This window comes from Rhamphochromis longiceps, linkage group LG20 (assembly GCF_057381845.1).
Source record: "Rhamphochromis longiceps isolate RC_006_pf linkage group LG20, R_longiceps_female_GT1.1, whole genome shotgun sequence".
Classification (NCBI taxonomy): Eukaryota; Metazoa; Chordata; class Actinopteri; order Cichliformes; family Cichlidae; genus Rhamphochromis; species Rhamphochromis longiceps.
Window position 1 is genome coordinate 6225426 of NC_140576.1, and position 21225 is coordinate 6246650.

At 40.2% G+C, this 21225-nt stretch overlaps 1 protein-coding gene and 2 non-coding genes across 3 annotated transcripts; 1 reads left to right on the forward strand and 2 right to left on the reverse strand.

The window, feature by feature from the left end:
• Positions 1-2769: 2769 nt before the first annotated feature.
• Positions 2770-14068, reverse strand: LOC146644785 (large neutral amino acids transporter small subunit 1-like). Its single transcript, XM_085393519.1, has 11 exons — positions 13705-14068; positions 12683-13216; positions 12436-12561; positions 10772-10877; positions 10641-10685; positions 10148-10271; positions 9931-10034; positions 9641-9737; positions 5444-5593; positions 4146-4320; positions 2770-3922 (listed from the first exon to the last, which is right to left on the reverse strand). Exons 1-11 carry the CDS (start codon positions 13766-13768, stop codon positions 3846-3848), a joined length of 1602 nt encoding a protein of 533 aa, XP_085249645.1. The 5' UTR covers positions 13769-14068; the 3' UTR covers positions 2770-3845.
• A 2033-nt stretch (positions 14069-16101) lies between these two features.
• Positions 16102-16361, reverse strand: LOC146644786 (RNase MRP). The gene has a single exon (XR_014909192.1).
• Positions 16362-17305: 944 nt separating this feature from the next.
• Positions 17306-17614, forward strand: LOC146644787 (Nuclear RNase P). Its single transcript, XR_014909193.1, has one exon.
• Positions 17615-21225: the final 3611 nt, after the last annotated feature.

The window sequence follows — 21225 nt, forward strand, 5'->3', positions numbered from 1 at the left end:
AATCTGATGCATTACACGGCTTTCGAAAATGTAAAGAACAAAAATATAAAAAATGTTTACAAGCTTATAGTTTCATAAGTTTTATGGCTTTTTCTACTGATAAAGCGCTCCCCCGTGACAAGTCAGAGTAAACAAGTAATAGATATACAATGAAATAACAGAGTGCCTGTTTTTTTTCGCCAGATGCTATAGAAATGTTTGGTTTTTACGGTAGGTTTACTGTCAAAAATCATGTTTAAAAAACGTCATTCTGTCAATTATTACAAATGTTCTGTTTTATAACTCTATGACAGTTTGTGCAATAAGCTAACAGAACATCTATTTCTTGCAGTTTAGGTCCAGAGCAACAGTTATTTCACATGCAGACAAACTGAGATGTACTGCTCAAACTGAGTTTCGTGTTCTTATATTAAAATGTCTCTGGGATTAAATGTGTAGTTAAGCTTCTTTACGCTAACAGCCAGGAGAGTTTCACTGGTCTGTCCCACTTATGATCAAAATGGGTTGTACCAAAATATAAAAAGAGTTTGACATCCTTGCCCTAAACCCTCAAAATAGAAAGATACTTTAATTATAGTAAATCAGATTCCTAAAAGTGGGACGCTGATATGTTTTAACAGTGATAAAGGATATCAAAGGCTTCACTATCATTCCCTCTTCAGTTGTGCCCTTGAGCAACCCTCACCCATGGCTCATCTTCATCTGCAGCATGTTCGTCTTAGGAAAAATACTCTGCTAAAACACAGGTAAACTAGCATTTGTTAGACTAATTTAATAATTTGTGAACGGAAACGTAGAGATTAGTAATATTAATAATAAGGTTTGCACAGTTTCAAAGGCAGACGTTCTAAATTTAATATGTTTTGTTGTTTTATTGCGTGGGTGATTACCGTAGTTCGGCAGTTTCCTTTCAGTGATTCGCCATCATCTTTCTATTGATGGGCCTCTATCGCCACCTGCTGGTGAAATCTAGTATTGGCTACACAGCCCTAATGTTGATGCCAAAAGCAGATGAAAGTTTTTTTGTTTTTAGAAGCTGTAAAACGATGATCATATGTTATAACAAAAACATTTGCAATAGTCGGCTTTCTGTAGTCTAAACTAATTGTATAATATTATATACATTTTTTTTTTTTTTTAAAAACTGATTTTACCCACACTGTCTTCAAGATAAAGAATACACTAACACCTCGACTTCACCACATCTTCTGAAAATGCTTTGAACCCTTTCCCCACTTCCATCTTCACTTAATATATCAAAATACTCTGTATTTGTAGACGTGACTTGCGCATTCATCGGCTCCTTGCCTGTCCAATCCCCCATCACTAATATTGTGTCCAGCAGCTCTGATAAGAGCTCCATCAGCAGCCATCGGGCCGTCTCATTTCCTCTTCAGACGGATATGAAGTCCCCTGACAGCACAGCGGGTCGGCAGCGTCATTGTCTGAGAGCCAACAAACAAGACAGGACAAACAAGAAGCAATGTGCATGTGACACAGAGCACTACCAAACATTTGATGGCTGAGATGATAACGCTATTTTGAGAAACATCCTCATTTGGACGTTAGGATGTCAGGTTCAGAGAATCTTTGTTTTATCTGAAGCCGGTGCCTGAAGAGGGGCTTCGGCCGGCCTTTTGTCGACCAGCTGCTGCATTTCTACAGGAGAAAGCAATCAGATTTTAATCCTCTGACTCCTTTTGTTGGCCGTCTGCTTTACAAAAGCGCAAACAATCAAACTTTGAACAAAATAGTTTTATTTTTTACACGTACAGTACCTACTATGGTCACTCACAGACAACAGTTACAATAGGTACTCTCGATTATAGAATCAAAAATATGAGCTTCCTTTATTCTCAATTACATTTGCGTTATTGATTTTCACATATAGTAATACTTTACAAACACAAACGCACACACACCGATGCAGCACATTGTGCATAAAATAAAATATATCAGACCGCTTATCATCATAACTGGAATCAGTGTGTTTTTAGACACACGTGTGTGTTCAGGGCTTTAATTTAAGTAGATTCATTAAGTAAGGGGCGTGTCTTCGAGGACTGTGTTGTTCATTGGTGTGCTTTCAGAGAGCTCACCTTTAAAGATGATCACAGTGCCAACTTTGCAAGCATTTGCATTCAGCTATTCTCTTTTTAAATCTGTATGCAATCTGCATTAATAAAGAATCCGTATTAAATACTTTAAGTGGGAGAAATATTGTTGCATGCTAATTGCAAATGTACTTACATGTTTGTATTTAAACTTCACATTTCCATTAACTTATACAAATAAGATTAAAGAGGGTTCCTTTACAAAAAGAAAAAGAAGAGCTGTTTGTGTCTCACCACGGAAAGTCTGATGTTACCAGTGAGAATGTCAAAGGTCATTTTTCTCACAGACTTTCTTTTGTTCTTGTCTGAAAGCTTCTGCTGCATTAATGTTAAAGGAATAGCAACCAGTATGAATTAGTATGTTTTTTCAGACCTTTCCCTTCACTGGAAAGGGGCCTGTGAAACCTGGACTGCCAGCACAGTGAGTAGGCTGACAATACGTACATCTGTGGTATATTTGTAAGGAGACTGTCTCTCCTTTGTGTGCAAAAGTAAGAAACCTTTTTCCCACTCCACATGATTCCAATCCCCCTTAACATTCCTCTGAAGCTCCTCCCTTCCCAAGCCTTCACTGGACCAGGAAATACGCTGGGAAAACCTCAAACCTCTCTCCAGGTACATTTCCTACAAAAATTACAAGCAAAGCCAGCATCTCTAAAGTTGCAACATTCATTTTGGTCATACAGTGACAAAAAGAAATAGAATATCAGCACTGGCACGGCTGGCACAGACATCAAATACGTTCAGTACAAACACTAAGGCTAACTACGAACACTACTACGATATCTGAGCATATCTACGCTGTCTCACAACAATGGCGCACAAGCGGAGATGCTGGTATCGTTTTCATCGAGTATCGTCACACGTGCCGCCGATGAGGTATCAGAATGAAATGATACAAGAAACAGACTTGATTCACAGTGCAGCTCAAGCAGACATCACAGACACTCTCATCTCCCTTTAGCTTGTGCTTTACGACAGCGCTACAAGTTCATCTTACCAATAAATAAAAAACAATATCAAGTAAAATGTGAGAATGAATTACTATTTAACACAAACATTAGTACCATATGAGAAAATGAAGTAAGTGCTTTGTTAGACAACCTCTTCCTCTTCCAAATCTGACCTTAGTTATAAACTCTAAGTGACGTTATTATAGCAACTATAGCAAAATCCTTTATTTTAACACAATATAAACTATAAATATAAACCCTAAACTATAATATACTATGTCTAGTTTGGTTGTTAGTGGTATTAGACATATATTTTCCCGCCTAAGCTATTCATTTGTACACTTCAGGAGAAAAATATACCTGTATGTCACGGGCCACTGCAGCTCCTGATTGTGTACTTGCAGTACACAAGTAATTATATGCCTGCAGCAGTCATACACTTACAGATGGCTTTCCATTAGCTAACATGGAACATCAGAGCATGTTTGACCATTTAAGGAGATATGCTGAAATATTACAATCAATTCATAATAAGGAGTGTAAAATGCCCGGTGGTCTTCTTTGCAGAAAAGTTGCAGTATTCATAAAATATTCATAAAACAAATCCTCCATTTGTCAGGCCACTCTTGCGAATATTGAATATGTTCACAGTTACCTGCCTGGTCAGATAAAGTTAAAACAAAAAAAGTCAGATCACATGTGGATGATTGTAAACATTACAGGAATGTCCAGACAAAAATATTGACCCAGTCTTTCATCTTGCTCGGTTTGTCCAGCATTATTCAGCCGCCCCATGTTGCTCCTTCTCTTCAGGAACAGACATGAAGATCTTCTGACAGAACATGGTGAAGATTTCTGAGGAGAAACAACTTGTCACGTTAGCCACGTCTGTTTTCTCTTTGCTAGGCTACTACAGGTCAAATATCGGTCTTTTGCCTGAGTCCTCCGGACCAACTATGTAAACAAAGGAAATGTACCGGTGCCCACAGCAGAACTTGAGCAGATAATCTCACAGGAATTTCACAACAAACCACCTTTGCCTCACTCTAAAAAAAACAAAAAAAAATCTCCAACTCACCCAGCATCTTCTTGACCACATGGGGTTTTTTCCACTTGTAGCCCAGTAGGTACGCTGGGACGCCTGTGAGAATAATGCCGCTGCCTAGCAGACACTCGAAGGGAGCTGCCCAAAAGGACACGACGATCATGAAGACGCAGCTCAACACAAAAGTAACGGGGATGAAGAGAGAAATCTGCAGAGAGAAAATACAAAATACATAACAGATGAAGATGTGTTTCGATTTACATTAGACGTGAGCAGATAAGATACAGTTTATAATTGTTGAGTGAAGATGTCTCACACACTGAAAAAGAAGAAAATATCATATTTGGACTTTGGAATAATGCAACTATAGCTAACGATTAGACTAATGTATAATGATTTTGATGACAATACTTCCCAAGTTTAGATTTTAGATCCTGTAACTTCTTCACTGATATCTGTTTTCTGCCACTTTGTTTCCATTAAACAACAAGAGGAGACAAATAATTACTAAAGTTTTTATATTAAGACATTTTCAGTACCGATTACTTTACAGATCAGACAATAATGCAAAAAAAAAATCAATCAAATCAATACAAATTCAAACTATAAGACTGTGTATGCAAAGTTGAATGATGCCTGACTTCATCTAAAGATCTGATTTTGAAACAATGATATGTGCTATAGTTGATACTAAATACATTTGTACTCTTACTTAAGTATTTTTCTCATACTGGCTTACCCTTTTTCCTTAAGCGTCCCCAACAATTTGATCACAATGAAGAAATTATTATTGGCTAAACTGTTATGTTAAGAGCTCCATACTGTTATTGCATTCAGTTATCAGTTAAACTGCTTGAGCTGACGGTTTGTTTTTCTTTTTTCTGGGTTGAAACTGACATTTTTTATGAATGGTTTACATATAAATAGCTCTCTCTCTCTCTCTCTTTTAATATGTTTATAGATGATTTTATAAAATAACTGAGCTGAAAGCAGTGTGGGCCAAAGAGAAGATGAAAGACTGGTCAGCCAAGGTAATTTTCCCATGATGAAATAGAAACAAAGGATCATGTATTCCTCCAAATACCCCTCCCTCCTGTCTTGGAAAAACAGTATGTTTCCAGTTCCACCTAATAACAAGAGTAGCGATACAATGGTGCTTTCACTAAAAAAAAAAAAAAAGCAGATGCTTTATGAAACTAGAAGACATGTTGATGTTTTGCCAGACAAGGAAGGTAGGGCTAGGGTCACCTTTCAGTGAGACTCATATCCATCAAAATGGATCTTCTCTGCAACACGCACTGAGCAGCTACTTTAACCCCTAAGACGTTCACCTTAATGGGCCTTCTGAGGTCGGGTTTGGTAAAGCGCAGCCAGATCATGCCAGCGATGGCCATCCCAACACACATCCAGGTGAAGAAGCTGAAGAGATTGATGACAGAGAAGATGTCCTGGGAGATGGCATACATCATCGATAGGAAACACTAATACAATGAAAAAAGGAGTAAAGATTGCATTAGTTTGCTGGAAACATTATAGATAGTAGATGGATAATAGATTATAAACACACACAAGGCTTCTGAATCCTCCTTAGTGATTTTCTTGAATAGAGCAGTTATTTAAGGCAGGTAGGTGTCACAGTACTGGGTCTGTGACCCAGGGTTTTGTGTTTGTTGGTTAATTTTTATTCTTTGATTATTGTTATTCATTGTTTTGGTTCTCTTTATTGTGTTCTGCTTGTGTTATATTCTTAGGTCCTAGGATTTAGGTTTCTGTTACTTTGCCTTCCCCGTGTTCCTCGTCTAGTCACTCATCTCCATGTTCTTTCTGTCTCCTCAGTCAGTTATGTCTCTATGTTTCAGTGTCAAGCAATGTTCCCTCTAATTTTTCATGTGTCTGAGCGAACACACAAACTCCCTGAGCGGTCCCTTGGACCACTGTGAGCAACATTAGACGTGTGCACTGTGGTCACGCCAGCATCAAATCCATCCAAGTTACATGGTTTATTAAAATAATCAAATTACAGCATTTACATTTATGTTAGACTACTTTTAATTAACTGCTTTAGCCCACCTATAATGAAAATTTAAAAAAAATCTTGTGTAGTATGTTAACACTATTGGAAGTAAAAATAACTTGGACTCCAATTTTGAAAACACAACTTTCTATTTTTATTTTTTTTATTTTTTTTTTTGTATTATGAGTATGAGTCTGTGGTCTGGGAGAGTCCTGTAACTCTCTGTCTGCAAAATACAGTATAGAATGATCAATGTTGGGCAATTAATTATATAGTTACTTCTTCAAAAAAGTAACTGAGTTATGCAAACGACAAAGTTTTTTGCAGCTGCTTACCTAAAAATGCAGCCAAGGCGTTTTTTAAACAAACATCTCAAACTATTTACAGAACAATCAGCTGTTCTGCATCAAATTTGATGCCACACAAATTATTTGTGCCACTCCAAAAATAATTTCTGTCCACTATGAGATAAAGGAGAACAACAGCCTGATACCTGCAAGCCTGACAACAGGAGATGTATCACTGCTGTAACACCTGTAACATTCAGCAGTCACCTCATTGTTCTGACACACACAACAAAACTATTGACTACACTACACACTAACTACACAAGATTTGCGCTAAACGTCGCAAATCTCTCACATCTCAAAACACTCCTAAAACTACCCCCTTCCTAAACATCTGTTGCCATATCACTTGGTACATTTTTCGACCAATAGGAAAGGGTGGGGTTTTTTGGTTTCGGCTTTTCTCACAGGGAGAGTGCTTTCGAGCGTTTTCCTTATAAAACGCCGTTTTTACCGTTTCTTCGGGCAGTAAATATAAACAACGACAGTGTTCAGGAAGAAAACCAAACATTGCATATTTTTATCATAACTCCGGTTTTACATGGCCGATCAACACAATTTAAAAACTGGTATAAGGTCCACAGTTTCCCGTTAATTGTTCCGTCTGTCCTGCTCACATCTCCAATGGTTGTACACGTTATTAACGTGGCTTCACTTCACATCAGCCACGCCGCTTTGCTAGCTAAAACACCGGTGTCGGCACATAAGAACGCTGTTAGCCTGTCAACGATGTTGATTAGCTGCGTATATACGAATGTGAATCGCATCATTGGCTGGACTATTGGATAAGGTGGCATCGTTCTAATCCCATACGGGAGCAGCCAGTCACTTACTGACTAACACTGCAAAACTGAATTGTTAAAGTTTTAATTTTAATTTCAATTCAGGTTAGTTTTTTTTTTGTGCACAACGCATATTTTCGTGCCAGCAGTGCGCACGCGCGCAGTTTATAGGGAACATTGGTGTCAAGTCTACATCTTTGTGAATGTCTCTGGTTTCCTGTTTTATTTTTATAGGTCTTATGTCCTGTGTTCAGTGTTTAAAGCTTTGCTTCCCCTTTATCTCGTCATGTTTGATTAGTCCCAGCTGTGCTCTCCATTCCCGTGTTACTCCGTAGCCCTGTGTTTTCCTTTGCCCTTTGTCGCAGCGTAGACCCTCACTGCTGTGTGTTTCTCTCATGGCTCTGTTTAGATCTCTAGTTCTCAGTTCCTGGTCTGTTTTCTTTTGGTCTAATTTAAGTTCCAGTTTCCCAGTGTTTTTCAGTTCTTAGTTCTCATGTTCAGGGTTTTGGTTTGTTTTTTGAAAGTTTATTTAATGGAGGTTTTTCCAATAATAAAGCTGCCATTTTCAGTTAACTTCCCATGGGTAGTCTAAGGAGCTTGGAAAGACAAGCGTCTGGACTTCTTTGAGTTTTCACACACTTTCACACCTTGGCTCATGTGATTAGGTAGAGGATCATCAGGGGGTCCTTTGTCCCCTCTTTGGGGGGAAACTCCCACTGGGTTTATATCTGGGACGCCCCACCATTGACCCTTAGAACTGAAGAAGCTTCTTGGATGAGAGGTGAAACGTCTTCAAGCAACTCAAAGAAGTCCAGACGCTTTTCTTTCCAAGCTCCTTAGACTACGATGATCTGGATGACTGAGAACCTTCACAGACATATTCCCATGGGTAGTTTGTGTGCTTTTTTGCTACTGTTCACCACCACAGCGAATTTTAAACCAAACAATCAACATGTGATTGATGCAGACCTTAATTTGAGAAGACTGCATTAACTCTTTAAGAACTGGAGCCATTTTTAGACATAGTTCCAATTTCAAAGGCTCAAAATGAACTGAACAAGTTAATATCACTTTTAATGTAAGGGTTGATTTTAGTCAGTGTGTTAGTCACCTGAAGTTTAGAACACGTGGACATCACCAGACGTTGTGCTTTCTCCACTGAGATTATCTACCAGTGCTTCATTGCTGCATTCAGGTTTTTATTTAATAATGAAAAAACACGCTTTGTTGGGTCGACATTAGGTGACTGACTTGGCCTTTGAAGTATATCCCGTTTCTTTGCCTTGAGAAACTCCTGACTTGGTTTTACAGTTTTTGGGTCATTATCCACTTGCACCATGAAGCGCTGTCTGATCAGTTTTGCAGCTTTGGCTGAATCTAAACAGAAAGTGTAGCCCTGGACACTTCACAATTCACCCTGCTGTTTCTATCAGCACTCACATCATTAATAAACACCAGTGACTTAGTTCTCCTAGCAGCAATACATGCCAATACCATAACAGTGCCTCCACCTCCATGTTTGACAGATGATGTGGTATTCTTCACATCATGAGCTGTTTCTCTTTTTCTCCATACTTTTCTCTTCCCTTCACTCTGGTAGAAGCTTATCTTGGTTTCATTTGCCCCCCCCAAATTTTTTTCTCAGAACTGTGCAGTCTCTTTTAGATGTTTTCTGGTAATAATCTAATCTGACCTCCCTGTTCTTGAGTGTAACCAGTGGTTTGCACCTTTCTCTAAACCCTCTGTATATACTTTCTTGAAGCCGTCTTGATTGTAGACCCTAACAATAATGCATCTACCTCTTTGAGACTATTCTTGACTTGGTCAGATGGTTTGAAGTTGTTTTGATATTTAAAATGACAATAAAGAGCTAAATAAGAGCTCGAAAATAAAAATGCACCACTTGGAATCAACCACAGATACTAGATCTGCTTAGTTTGTCATGAAGTAACATTCAAACTGCTTGTCAGCCAATTACTTTTGAGCCTCTGAAAATGAGGCACTGTGTATAAAAACTGTTGTAAAGTCCAATTCACTGAATCAAAGCTGCAAGTCTGCACTTCAATCACATCTTGACTGTCTGATTTAAAAGCTACTGTGGTGGTGCACAGAGGCAAGATCATAAAAAATGCACAAAAATCCAACAAATTATGGACTTAACTGTAACTCTTCACTGAAATAGTTTTCTCGAACAAAAATAACTCTACAAATGCTTCACAAATGTTTTGTATCATCAAAACAGATTTATATACACTTCCGTATAATACCTCAAAAATGGGGACACTTTTGAGGTTTTTAGCAATGATCATACATGATTTAACACACTAACCTAATCTTATTGGTAGCCAGCTGGTAAAATGTCACTGAAAGTATCAGGTTTCTTACTGTGAATATGAGGGATGGCACTGGTGTGAACAGGTCTGTGTGGACCAACCCCAGAGCAGCAGGGAGTTGACCCTCTCGAGCTCCAGCATAGAACAAACTAGAAGAGAAATTTCTTAAATCATTATTTATTCCAAAAATACGGAGACTTTAACTTCTTAAGCCCCAAGCCTAACTGATCTCCTGCCTTTTGCCCCCGTATTAGAGGGCGTTGGGGCTTAAGAGGTTAAACTATTAATACTAAATGTATAAAATGCTGTCTTATGTTTCATTGTACACATGCAAACACACACCGCGCTGAAGTAAAGAGTGATCCATTGACTGCACCAAAGCAGGACAGTCCCACAAAGACAGGAATGAGCCAGGACATCACACCAAGATGGTACTCCCCAAAACTCTGCAGAACAGAAAGAAAAAGCAGATGAGGAGAATTTGTGACCACAAACAACCAATATGCATGTCCCAGTTGAGGATGAAACACATCATATTAAAGAAAAGCAGTACACTCACCACAGCAACAGCCTCTGACTCAATCATGACTTGAGGAGAGATGGTGGTGAAGTAGGCCAGGTTGGTTAGAACATATACCACTGTGACTATAGGCATGGATATGATGATGGACAGGGGCAAGTTCCTATGGGGTGAAAGGTCGAAGGTCATTTGAGGAAAAAAACAACAGCGTGTAACACTGTATGTTCTGGTAATATCAGACTGTGTTATGAGATGGGACTGAATTCATGCAGGGTGTGCAGTGAGGAACACAACTGCATAATTTTACTGGATTTTATAAATCATTATTATCACATTTTTTTGTAAAATGTAATATTTTAGTTCATATTTAGTTCATAGTTCAGATTATGTCAGTATCGCTTGGATACTTTATCTCTGTGGACTGATGATAGACAAGCTCAGTCCTGGATGAGAGCAACCATGCTCTTGGCAGATATTTGCAAGACAGTCTGTGCCATCATCACCAAAACAACCGTCATTACATTTAAGTCACCTCTCTGGGTTGATCATCTCCTCCGTTACATAATTCAGGTAATTCCTGGGGGGGTGAATAGCAAAGAGGTCATAAATCTTTCAAGCAAAAACAAACAGAAGCTAAAAATAATTCAATTTTATGACCCTCACCAGCCTCCAAAAGCAAAGAGACCGCTGTACAGAGCCAGGACAATATTCCCAACTCCCAGTTTGCTCCCTTCAAACGCCTTTTCTGGGGTCAGATATGGCACATCACCTGGTCACATACAGAAAGAAGAAGAAAACATCTGAAAGGGAAGCAGTTCTCCCACTGCCAGGTGTAGCGCCTGGAGGAGTTATGTCCTTAGACATTGAATAGATTCTTTCTGTGCTGCCGACACATTTTGTCTCTTGTACCAGGCCGGCCTGTTGATGCCTGCCCTTTGACATGCTTGTCAATGTACCATGGTAATAACAGAAGCAAAACGCAATATTGTGTCAGGACAATTCACTATTTATGCACAATAAACAAAGGAGCATCTCCTCTGGGGTACAGAATCACGATCAGTTGACATTTAAATATGAGAAGAAAAATGTTCTCATAAGTAAACTTCAATTCATTTACACAATACACTGCAGTCAATGAATCCAATGTGTGTGTGTGTGTGTGTGTGTGTGTGTGTGTGTGTGTGTGTGTGTGTGTGTGTGTGTGTGTGTGCGTGCGTGTGCGCGAGTGTGTGTGAGACAGAGAGAGAGAGCCTGGCATTTTGGTGTCTCTCTCCCTCTACCTGTCGCTTTCAGATGGTAATGACCCTCCTTATTATTTTCCAACTCTGTTCTCTTGCTGGTCTGCTGAAAAAGTGTGACAACAGCCGGCAAGCTTCACTGCCTAGTTTCCATGGTAACAGAGTATGGCGCACAAAGGTGGTAGGCGTGGCCTTGTGTAAGGAGGGGAGCAGCAGATGCAGCGTGGAGCAAGTGTGGCCACGCTGTCTTCTTGTATTGTGAATGGCACAGCTCGGACGGATTAACGTGCGTTGCTTTTACAGTCTTAGACGGCACACGTGAACCCACACGCTTAGGGCTATCATATAGAAAAATGTTACTACAATGCCAATATTTCAGGCAGTAAATTACTGTCTGTATAGTCACCTTATTTTCTGTACATTTTCATTTCATTGCAGTTTCATTTGCACGATCAAAACCATCCTGGCACGTTCTGATGCCCATGTTCATGTCTGCTCAGGCTCAATCACATGGCTCTAGACAGACAAGCTCTGTGTTCCGACTCAGTAAGTGTGCTAACAAGCTGAAAGCAAAGCAGTCTGCTTCGTTAGGCTCATTAGCGCTCGTTAACAACTTGTTTACCATTGGAGATAAAAGAAGTAAACCTCACATAGATGTCGTGTAAAGACGAGAATCATAATAATTGATGCTACTATATAGTTTGCAAAAAGCCACATAATGCAATGGCATTTACTTTACAGGCATGCTGTTAGTTCCATAATTACTCCAACTAAAATATTGAAAACAAAGGAGCTGTGTTTCCAACACAATGAAGGGAAGCTGCATGTTTACGAGCAGATCTGAAATGACAGGTTCAAAGTGAGGACACTTTTTGAGCATTTTTTACTGACTATTAAAGTAGGTTAAATATTGTTGAGGATTTAGATTTTATTACACTCACAAAACCTGTTTTTCCAGCTTTGACCTGAAGCTTATTTTACTTCTCTGTTAAAAATTAATAAGTCTTGTGATGAAGGCATAAGATTTGTTCTCAACAGCCTGCAGTCATGCAGCTGACTTGGTTTGTTCTGTGGTATTTTGCCACTCACCTGTGGAAATCTGAATGAAGCCAAAGAGGATGATGATGATCAAGGCTATCAATTTGGAAGCGGTGAACAAGTCCTGGACCTTGGTTGCTGCTTTCACACTGATACAGTTTACAAATGTCAGGGAGGCTACAAGCAGCGGGGAGACACAAAACACACTACAATCAAGAATCTGGTGAATGACCAGCTGCAATGAAGTGTCTAAAATGTGTATTTGACCTAAGAAAGCCCACCAACATCATGTACTCACTAAGACATAGGCAGGCAATGAGCTTGGCTGCGCTGTCGGGCACGACGCAGTTGGGGTAGAGAGGTTTCAGAAGGTAGGTCGCAAACACCAGTGACACCACATACTGCGACGACGGCCGGATGATGAGCATCTCCACCCACAGCTTCAGAAAGGCAGCCAGTTCGCCATATACCTCCAGGATGTAAGTGTAGTCTCCTCCTGACTTGACAATAGTTGTACCCAGCTCTGCGTAGCACAGAGCACCCATGGTGGATATCACTCCACAGGCGGACCAAACGATCAGAGAGAGCCCAGCAGAGCCGGTCTCTTTGACAACACCTGTGGGAGTGACAAAAATGCCCGAGCCGATGATGGTGCCGATGATCATTCCGACACCGTTGAAGAGGGTGATGCTGCGTTTGAGTTCAATCTTCTCCCCCTTGCCTGGCAGGCTGTTGGTGGAACCTGTGGCAGCAGGCGGAGAACCCACGGGGTCAGATGGAGATGCTGGCTGCTCCACAATGAGACCATCTTGCTCAGGCTCTGCTCCAGTCGCTGGTGGTGAGAGGACAGCAGAAGGGGAGACAGTCAAATTACAGAGTCTGGCTCATTTTCAGACAAATGAAAAGAATTTACAAGCTTTCTCGCTGAGTTGTTTTAGGCACTGGTTACTTTGAAAAACTATGATTAATAAAAACAAACAAACTCTTGTGTTACTAAAGGAAGAATTCATATAATTTTTTAAAAATAGACATTTTTGGAAATCAGCACCTATGAGATTTTCCTTCTGAACCTGCTGTCCTTATTGAACTCTTTCTATCCGTATAAACACACACTGCATCTGATAGTTGTGTTTTCATACCCACGTTCCTAATATGTGCCATTTGTCCACACCTGTCACCTGCTACCATGAAAGCATCTCCTCAGCATCAACTCTACAATTCTACTCTTGCATCATCAATGTTGCATCAGAGCGCATGGTGGAATAATGCAGCGCTGCACCATGTGGCAGTTAGAGGTGCGTGAGCATGCACTGTACCTACCCCCCATCTTCTCCTTAGCGACGCTCTCTCGGCTGCCTCTCGATTTCAGCTCCGGCTCAGCCATCTTCCCTCTCAGTCTGAGACCCCTTGTCTTGTCTGCTTCCTCCTGCAGCCCTTTTTCTTCCTTTCTTTATGTCCTCTTCCTCTTTCTGTTGATTTACACTCTGTCGGTCTCTCTCTCCCGGACACACACACACACGCGCGCGCGCGCGCAGGTCTCTCTACTTCCTGATTCGTCCTCTCTCACTCACATGTGCCCACACTGCTTCCGTCACTCAGACTACAATTCATCTGTGCCTGATCCTCTCTGTCTCTCTCGCTCCCTCTCTCCCTCCCATCCTATATCAAGCACACAGCAGGGAGGAGCTGAACCTTTGTGATGCTGCTGCTGCTGCTGCTGCGTGAGCCTACGCCCATTCCAGGGAATGATGGGATACCTAAGAGGGGGAAGTAGGTTGTGAGAAGGCACCATTTGGAAGGAATACCATGTGACGCTGTAATCTTTTTGTGTACTGCCTAATCCTGCAGTATACAGTATGCCTATGTGTGTCACTGGGTGCTTTCATGTCAGAGGCGATTAGAATAAATGCTGTAGAGCTGGTTTCCCTCCCTACTGGGGACCAAATGGAAAAAAACAAACTGTCTTTATTCTGCCTGAAAGGTGAGATCACAAAGAAAATGGAGATCCATTGGCCATTTTGAGTGCAGACAGTGTATAATAACAATGACGAAGCTCGTTTATGTTCCTGTATTCTTTTATGGGTTACAAGGTGTTTAAACTGGACCATACCCAACAAAAATTACAATATCATAATTACTCATCAGGAGTGACTTTTACAATCATTTGGGGAAAGGATTTGGCCTGAAGTTATTGGTGCTTGTAGGGTATGCATGTTTTATCAGAAAGAAGAAGAAATTGGGATTCTAAAGTACATGTAAATAAAATTTAAGTGCGATGATTTGCATAATATTTAAACTCCATATTTAATTGGGAAGGTGTTATTTTGAATCGTTATATCAAAAAATACACTTATGTTCAAAGTCATTGTAAGGCATATTTAAAATAATGTTTGTTAACATAAAATTGCTTCTCGTGGGTGCATGTAGCGCTGCTAAGCATCTCCCTTGCATTCATTTTTTTGGCAATAATTCACAAAAAAGCTCTTTATAGTCAGTTATTGCCTAAATATTCACCTTTGGCTGCCATCCTTGTTTTGACCTTATGTGGAGTGGTTTCACTTAGACTCCATTCTTCTTCGCAACACTGCTCAAACTCCATCAGACTGAACAGAGATCTGCTGTGAACAACACATTTAATGTTCAGTGACAAGTTCTCCGGCCTGAGGTCTGGCCTCAGACAAACAGCTCTATGTTAGTTAAAAAAAAATATTCAGGGGGGCTGACGAGGAAAGTGTGAAAAATATTTTTTTGGGAAAATCACAAACTATCAAAAGAGGGAGCACCTGGCTGATATCAGCATCTGCACAGAAGTCTGCATCTGTGGTTGAATGGGAGCATTAGTTCACATTGCATGAGTAACGAACCAAATAACATACAGATTTTAGGGCATCAGTGCCTTTTTCAGAGAAGGCCTTGCTTAATTCACCAGCATTTCTGCTTAAATATGGGAGTATTTCTCACAAGCTTTTCTTTTTCTAAAGTAGGTTGTAAATATCAAATCCTGCAACCTAAAGCCCCCCCAATACCTATATGCAGAAAGTACCCCATACAATAAAACGTTTTACAACTATGTCTGATTATATGGAAATAAATCCGACTCTCAGATTGATTTGCCTAATATATGCCTGGATTTATTGTATGAGCCCTGTGCTCGGCGCTAATGAGTTGCATGTCCAATATTTCACCGCAAGGTGGAGCCCTAAACACAATTCAAAACCTGAGATATATTTTTCTTCTTTCTGAAGATGAACCTGGTCAAACTCACGGTGCTTAAACAGGATTTGTCTGTTTTTTAAAAGCTCAGGGAAACTTACTGAGGAACTTACAGGAACATCTTAACAATTTGTTTGATCAAATAAATAAATATGGCCAACACTACAAAATAAATAAATCAGAGAAATCCTTACACCCTAGACCTGGCATATTTGTTGTTAAAATAAATCACTTCAGACTGTTTTAATCTATAAAAACTATATTGTTTTATAAGCTTTTCTTATATTTTAAATGGTAGAAATGCTAAACAGGAGGGAATATCTAAATGAACAGTAATTAGGAACCTTACCGTAAGGAAACTGCAGCCTTACCATTTTTCATTCATGTTTATAAGGACCTATTATTATATTGACTGCACCTGTTGCTCCAAACCGCAAAAGTACGTGAAGTAAAAGTGGGCCCATATATTCACAGACATGCTTGGACGAAGTGAACTATAAAAGAAGCATTCGGAGAATGAGCCCCGTTCTGTTAAGGCGTTACTAGCAGCTCTCTTGCATAACTATCAACGCTGACAAATTCGACCTGCGATCACCGAGCTCAGTTCAGCAGAACATCTCAGCTCACTAGTGGTGGAGCGCAGATCGATCCTGGTTTCCAGCCAGGGCACTTTCTGCCAGGTGTCCGGGGACTTTCCCCTGGGCGAAGAGAGGAGAAACCAGGTTCCCTGTATGTAGCCCAGAGTGCAAGCCTTCTGAATGCCCGGATGTCATCAGCAGGAAGCGGCGCATAAATAGAGGGGCAGGCGGCACATGTTCAACATCGCGGTGTCTCAAAAAATATGAACAGCTGTATCAGTGTTAACAACTATTTTACAAAATGAGAGTGAATATGTCTCAGCTGTTCTGTCCCAGAAAGAGCGTCTCCTCTTGTTTGTAAGGAGCTCAATTTGAACGGATCAAAGCCGCGGGGCATCATGGGAAATGTTAAAGGCGCAGTAATAGGTAAATATCAAGGGGCCAGAGGGGGTGTTTTTTTTTTACACTAGACGTTGTACCCACGTCTAGTGTATCACTTTTAAATAATTCAGTAAACGCAGTAATGTCCCCGGGGGGCTGGAGGGACACTAACATCCCTTTTAGCTTTTCAGAAAATGCCATTATAATTGCTGTAAATTATTCAAAACACCACATCTAAGACAATAAACTCCACACAAACGCCGTGTGTTACGCACACATGCATAAATTCAGAGCTGACTTAATTTACTAATTTGTATTATGATAATTTAAGAAGAAATAATTTGCATTTTTATCCCTTGTTATTTTTTCCCGTTTTCAGTGGAATTATCATTTATATTAGCGCACTGACAGTGTCTTTATAAATAGCAGTACGTTGTTTATAAAGGTATTTTAATGAGGCCAGGTCTAATATCATTATGCTGTCTCTGAAGAAGCCATTTGATTCGTCTGCGGTGGTCTCTTTCCCAGCATGCCTTGTTTCCCAGCATGCCTCAGCACCATTTTTCCCATCGTTTCAATGGACAGGTCATTTCGGATGCAAAATTAGCGAATATAATTTATTCTTACAATAAAGCAACACTTTATGTCATACACGGCTTTTATTTAGGGAGGAGTCCTCGCACCGTAACAAAGGCTACCGTCAGATTCGTCCCTATATAAATAACATCCAGTGTTGCTTACCTCTTCCGGTGGGAGGAAGCTCATTGTAGAGGTCACGTGCAGAGTGCTCGTCACTCCTCCAGTTACCTCGGGGAAGGTCTGAGACAAGAGCCAATAGCTGCTCTTGCAGGGCATCACCTGATTCGGGTGAGCGAGTGAACAGAAATAGTAGTGCCGACGCGAGCACGTCTCACAGGAGAAGCCAGGTGGAGCAGTTTATCAGCTCCTCCGGTGGATGTGGTGCTCGCTGGCTTGGAATCACTCGCGGCTGGCGAATGAGTGCGATGTATGAGGTGGAGTACAGCTCCAGAACCCAATTCAGACTACTCTCCTTCCACCTTTTCTTCTCAACTCTTCTTTTATTCTGTTTCAAAGCTCTGAAACCCAGAGAGTAAGCATCCTGCGTGGCAAAAGCGTGTAAACGTGCTTTAAACTATTATCCAATCCAAAGTTAGGATCATTGCCCGCACGAAAACAGTATGAAGCACGTCATATGTTTATGGCTGATAGATTTGCATTTGGTGTAGCTGGTCCAATAAATCCATTTTAGCAACTTTATTATAATATTACATTTACAGTATTTTCCCACTAAAAATATAAAGAGGAAAACTCAAATGTAAATGCCTCAGCAATATATTAAAAAAGTAAAATTTCAAGTGACTTGTCAGTAACATTTATAAACACAGTGTGAACTTGTTTATCATTTTAGGAATATCCAGTGGATACAAACTAAACCGTTTGAGCAATATTAATTGCTTGTGTTCCCGCTGTTGTAAGAACATCAGAAGGTCTTAAGGGGCCAAACAGCTGTGAAAAATAATCATTATAATTCTTCCTTACTCTACAGTTCAGCCTAGTAGGTAATGCTTCATTAAGGCATTTAAAAACACACAGGCTGGAAGAAAATATCACGCCTTATCTATAGCATGACTAACAATTCCATTAAAATCTCCTGGATTTATCTAAGACAAGTGATGTAATGTTACAAGCAGTGAATATTATCATTACCATATTACAGTAGACTGGAGTCCTGTCCATTGTGTACTCGCTTTTCCTGCTATCATAGGCTACAGTCCCCAAAACACTGATAGAGGAAGTGATTATTTTAAGAAAACGGTGGCGAATGAGCCTAAAGAGTGTCTTTTAACTTAACAGGATGTAGAAAAAAAAACCATCATTCACAGAGCAAGAACATTTTGACTGTATGTGAAGAAGTCTGCAGAGCAGGACTTTGTTGGGGGCTGGTCTAGAAAGCTGCGTCTTAATTTGAAAGCTGTATTTCAGAGTTGCATTGATGCAACTGCATGCATGCAGCTGCATCAATATTTTCCCCAAAATCTTGCAGATCATTAAGTTGTTTGTTGGGAAATTTGTGTTGTTTTTTTCCTTGGAGCTCTCTCGTTGATGCCATTTTTGTCCAGTCTTTTTCTTATTGTTGAATCATGAACTCTGATCTTAACTGAAGCGAGGCCCGCAGTTCTTCCATTGTTCTGGGTTCTTTTGTGGGCTCCTGGATGAGTTGTTGACACGCTCTTGGAGTCATTTTGGTAGGACGGTCACTCCGGGGAAGGGTCACCATTGTTCCAAGTTTCCTCCATTTGTTGATAACGGCTCTCGCTGTGGTTCACTGGAGTCCCAAAGCCTTTAAAATGGCTTTGTAACCTTTTCCAGACCGGCAGATCCATGGCTTTGTTTCTTATCTGTTTTTCAGTTTCATGAGCTCATTTCTCAGACATGTTGGTGTCTAGGGGATTTCTTGTTTGACCAGGTCACTCAGCTTGCCCCCCCCCCCCCCCACAAAAAAAAAAAAATCCCAGTTAATTCATGATATAACAAGATTTTACTTTTTCACACAGGCAGGCAGGTTTGGATAGCTTTCAACCCTTAATGAATGAAATCCTCATTTAGAAACTGCATAATGTATTTACCTGGGTTATCTTTCTCTAATATAAAATTAATTTTGATGAAGCATGTAAGTGTGACAAATATGCAAAAATCGAAGGAAACTCATCTCTTTTTTTAATCAGTGTAATATCCTCCTGTCTCTCTTACAGTTTGCTTTGTGTGATGGCCTACGAATCTGAGTCTATCATTTCTTTTTTATGTTTTCCATGTTTTTCTTGGATTGCTTTCATTTATTTTTGTCTTTGCTATTTTTACAGCCCTTCATTGTTACTTTGATGCTTCCGGCTTTCTTCTCACTTACAGCTATCTCCTATGTGTAATCTTATTTCACAGGCTGCTTCACTCTGGTCTGAATTATGCTTTTTTTAATCATTACATCTTTTTTCTCTCGCGTGCTCTCTTGTGCATTTTCCTCTACGTATCCTTTTGTTGTCCTCCAAGCATCCTGCCTACACTCCATCCTACACGTCCTATACTGCAGATACCTCTTTTTATTGTTGCTACTATATAAATTAGGAGAAGCATTAATAGCTTCATGGTGAATGCACTTTTAAATGACCCAAAGTGAAGCAGAACATCAGAACAATTGGGTCTTAAAAAAATTGCCCCAAAGTTAAAAACAAACTCACATGCAGTACAATGTAGATGTATGAATCTACATTATGTATGTTGCATTTAGAGCACAGTTGTTATTTTTGGCATTTCTGTACGGACCTCATTCAAAACAGGAAAAAGACAGCACCGTAAAATAGAGATGTCCACAAACATTTGGATATTTCCTCTATCTCATAATGTTTCATTCGAAAAGTTTCATGTCCTGTTTCTTTACTCATTTATTTTCCTCCTGTCTTCATCACTAATTTTTCCCATATTTTATGGTGCAAATTAAACATCCCTCTAACACTTCAGAGCACAACCACCTCCAGCTGCCATCACCCGCTGGCTTTCCTCTCTGTTTCACATTTCTCTTCATGATGCTTTTCATGAGCCCTCCTCCACCAAAAGCTCTCACATTTCCCTCCGATAACCCCGCTCAGCCTCTGGAAGATAATGATGTTCCAAATTGGATTTACTTTGCCGCCCCCTTTCTTCTTCTCTTCAGTGCTGTACTGTGTTTTTACCATTTTTTCTCCTAGTTTTTCATATAATATGTCTGTGAGCGAGTGGGCTTTTCACTGCGGTGCTCTGGGCTCTCGCTTCCTCTTGAACTGCTCCATTACTGTGAGGGTGCTCTTGTATATTTTGTCTAGGCAAACTGTCCAGCTTGTGACTCAGTATATAATTAACACACTGTGATGCTGCCTCTATTTCCACCCCAAAAAATACAATCACAAATATCTGAAGGTCATTTTTCAGTGATGTGAAGCTTTGTTAGACAGATGTAATTATATGCTTCCAGGATTGTCTCCACTGGCATCTCTGTGGTTGCAAAGCCCTTTAGCAACCCAATATACACACTCCGCTGCTCGCAGGGAAGATTAATGATTATGATGTATAAAATGAAATAGCTCTGACTTAAACCTAATCACGTTGTGTTTTGCAGCTCCACAGCACTGAAAAGAGAAAAAAAAAAATCCAAAAAGCTACATGGCTTTTGTGTTTATGAGCCACTATCCTCCTCCGTCTTTGTTTGTGTCATCTGCTTCTAATGTAAATGTGTGACCAATGAAAGTAGGCAGTAGAGCCCATCTGATAAGACAGATCAAACGCCTTCTAATTCCAGAAATATATCATCTGCCCTGGGCTGTCAGTAATCCCTCCTTGATCAGCCGTCACTAAGCAGGCCTGGAAACAGCAACATGATATGTAACTGTATCCATTTCTGTATTCTCTCCTTCCTTCTGTTATGCTACAGCTTAGCAGATGTCTGCCCACTGGTCTGTGAGCATATGCGTGTCGAATATGAAGGACTCAGAGATCAGGGTTTCTACTTGACTTTGCTTTCTTTCAGCCTCAACGCTTCTTGACAGTTGACCCTGATTTTCCTCTGCCAGTCTGTCCCAGTCTCTTCACGTACTCCGCCTTGTCCCTTCTCGTCATGTCT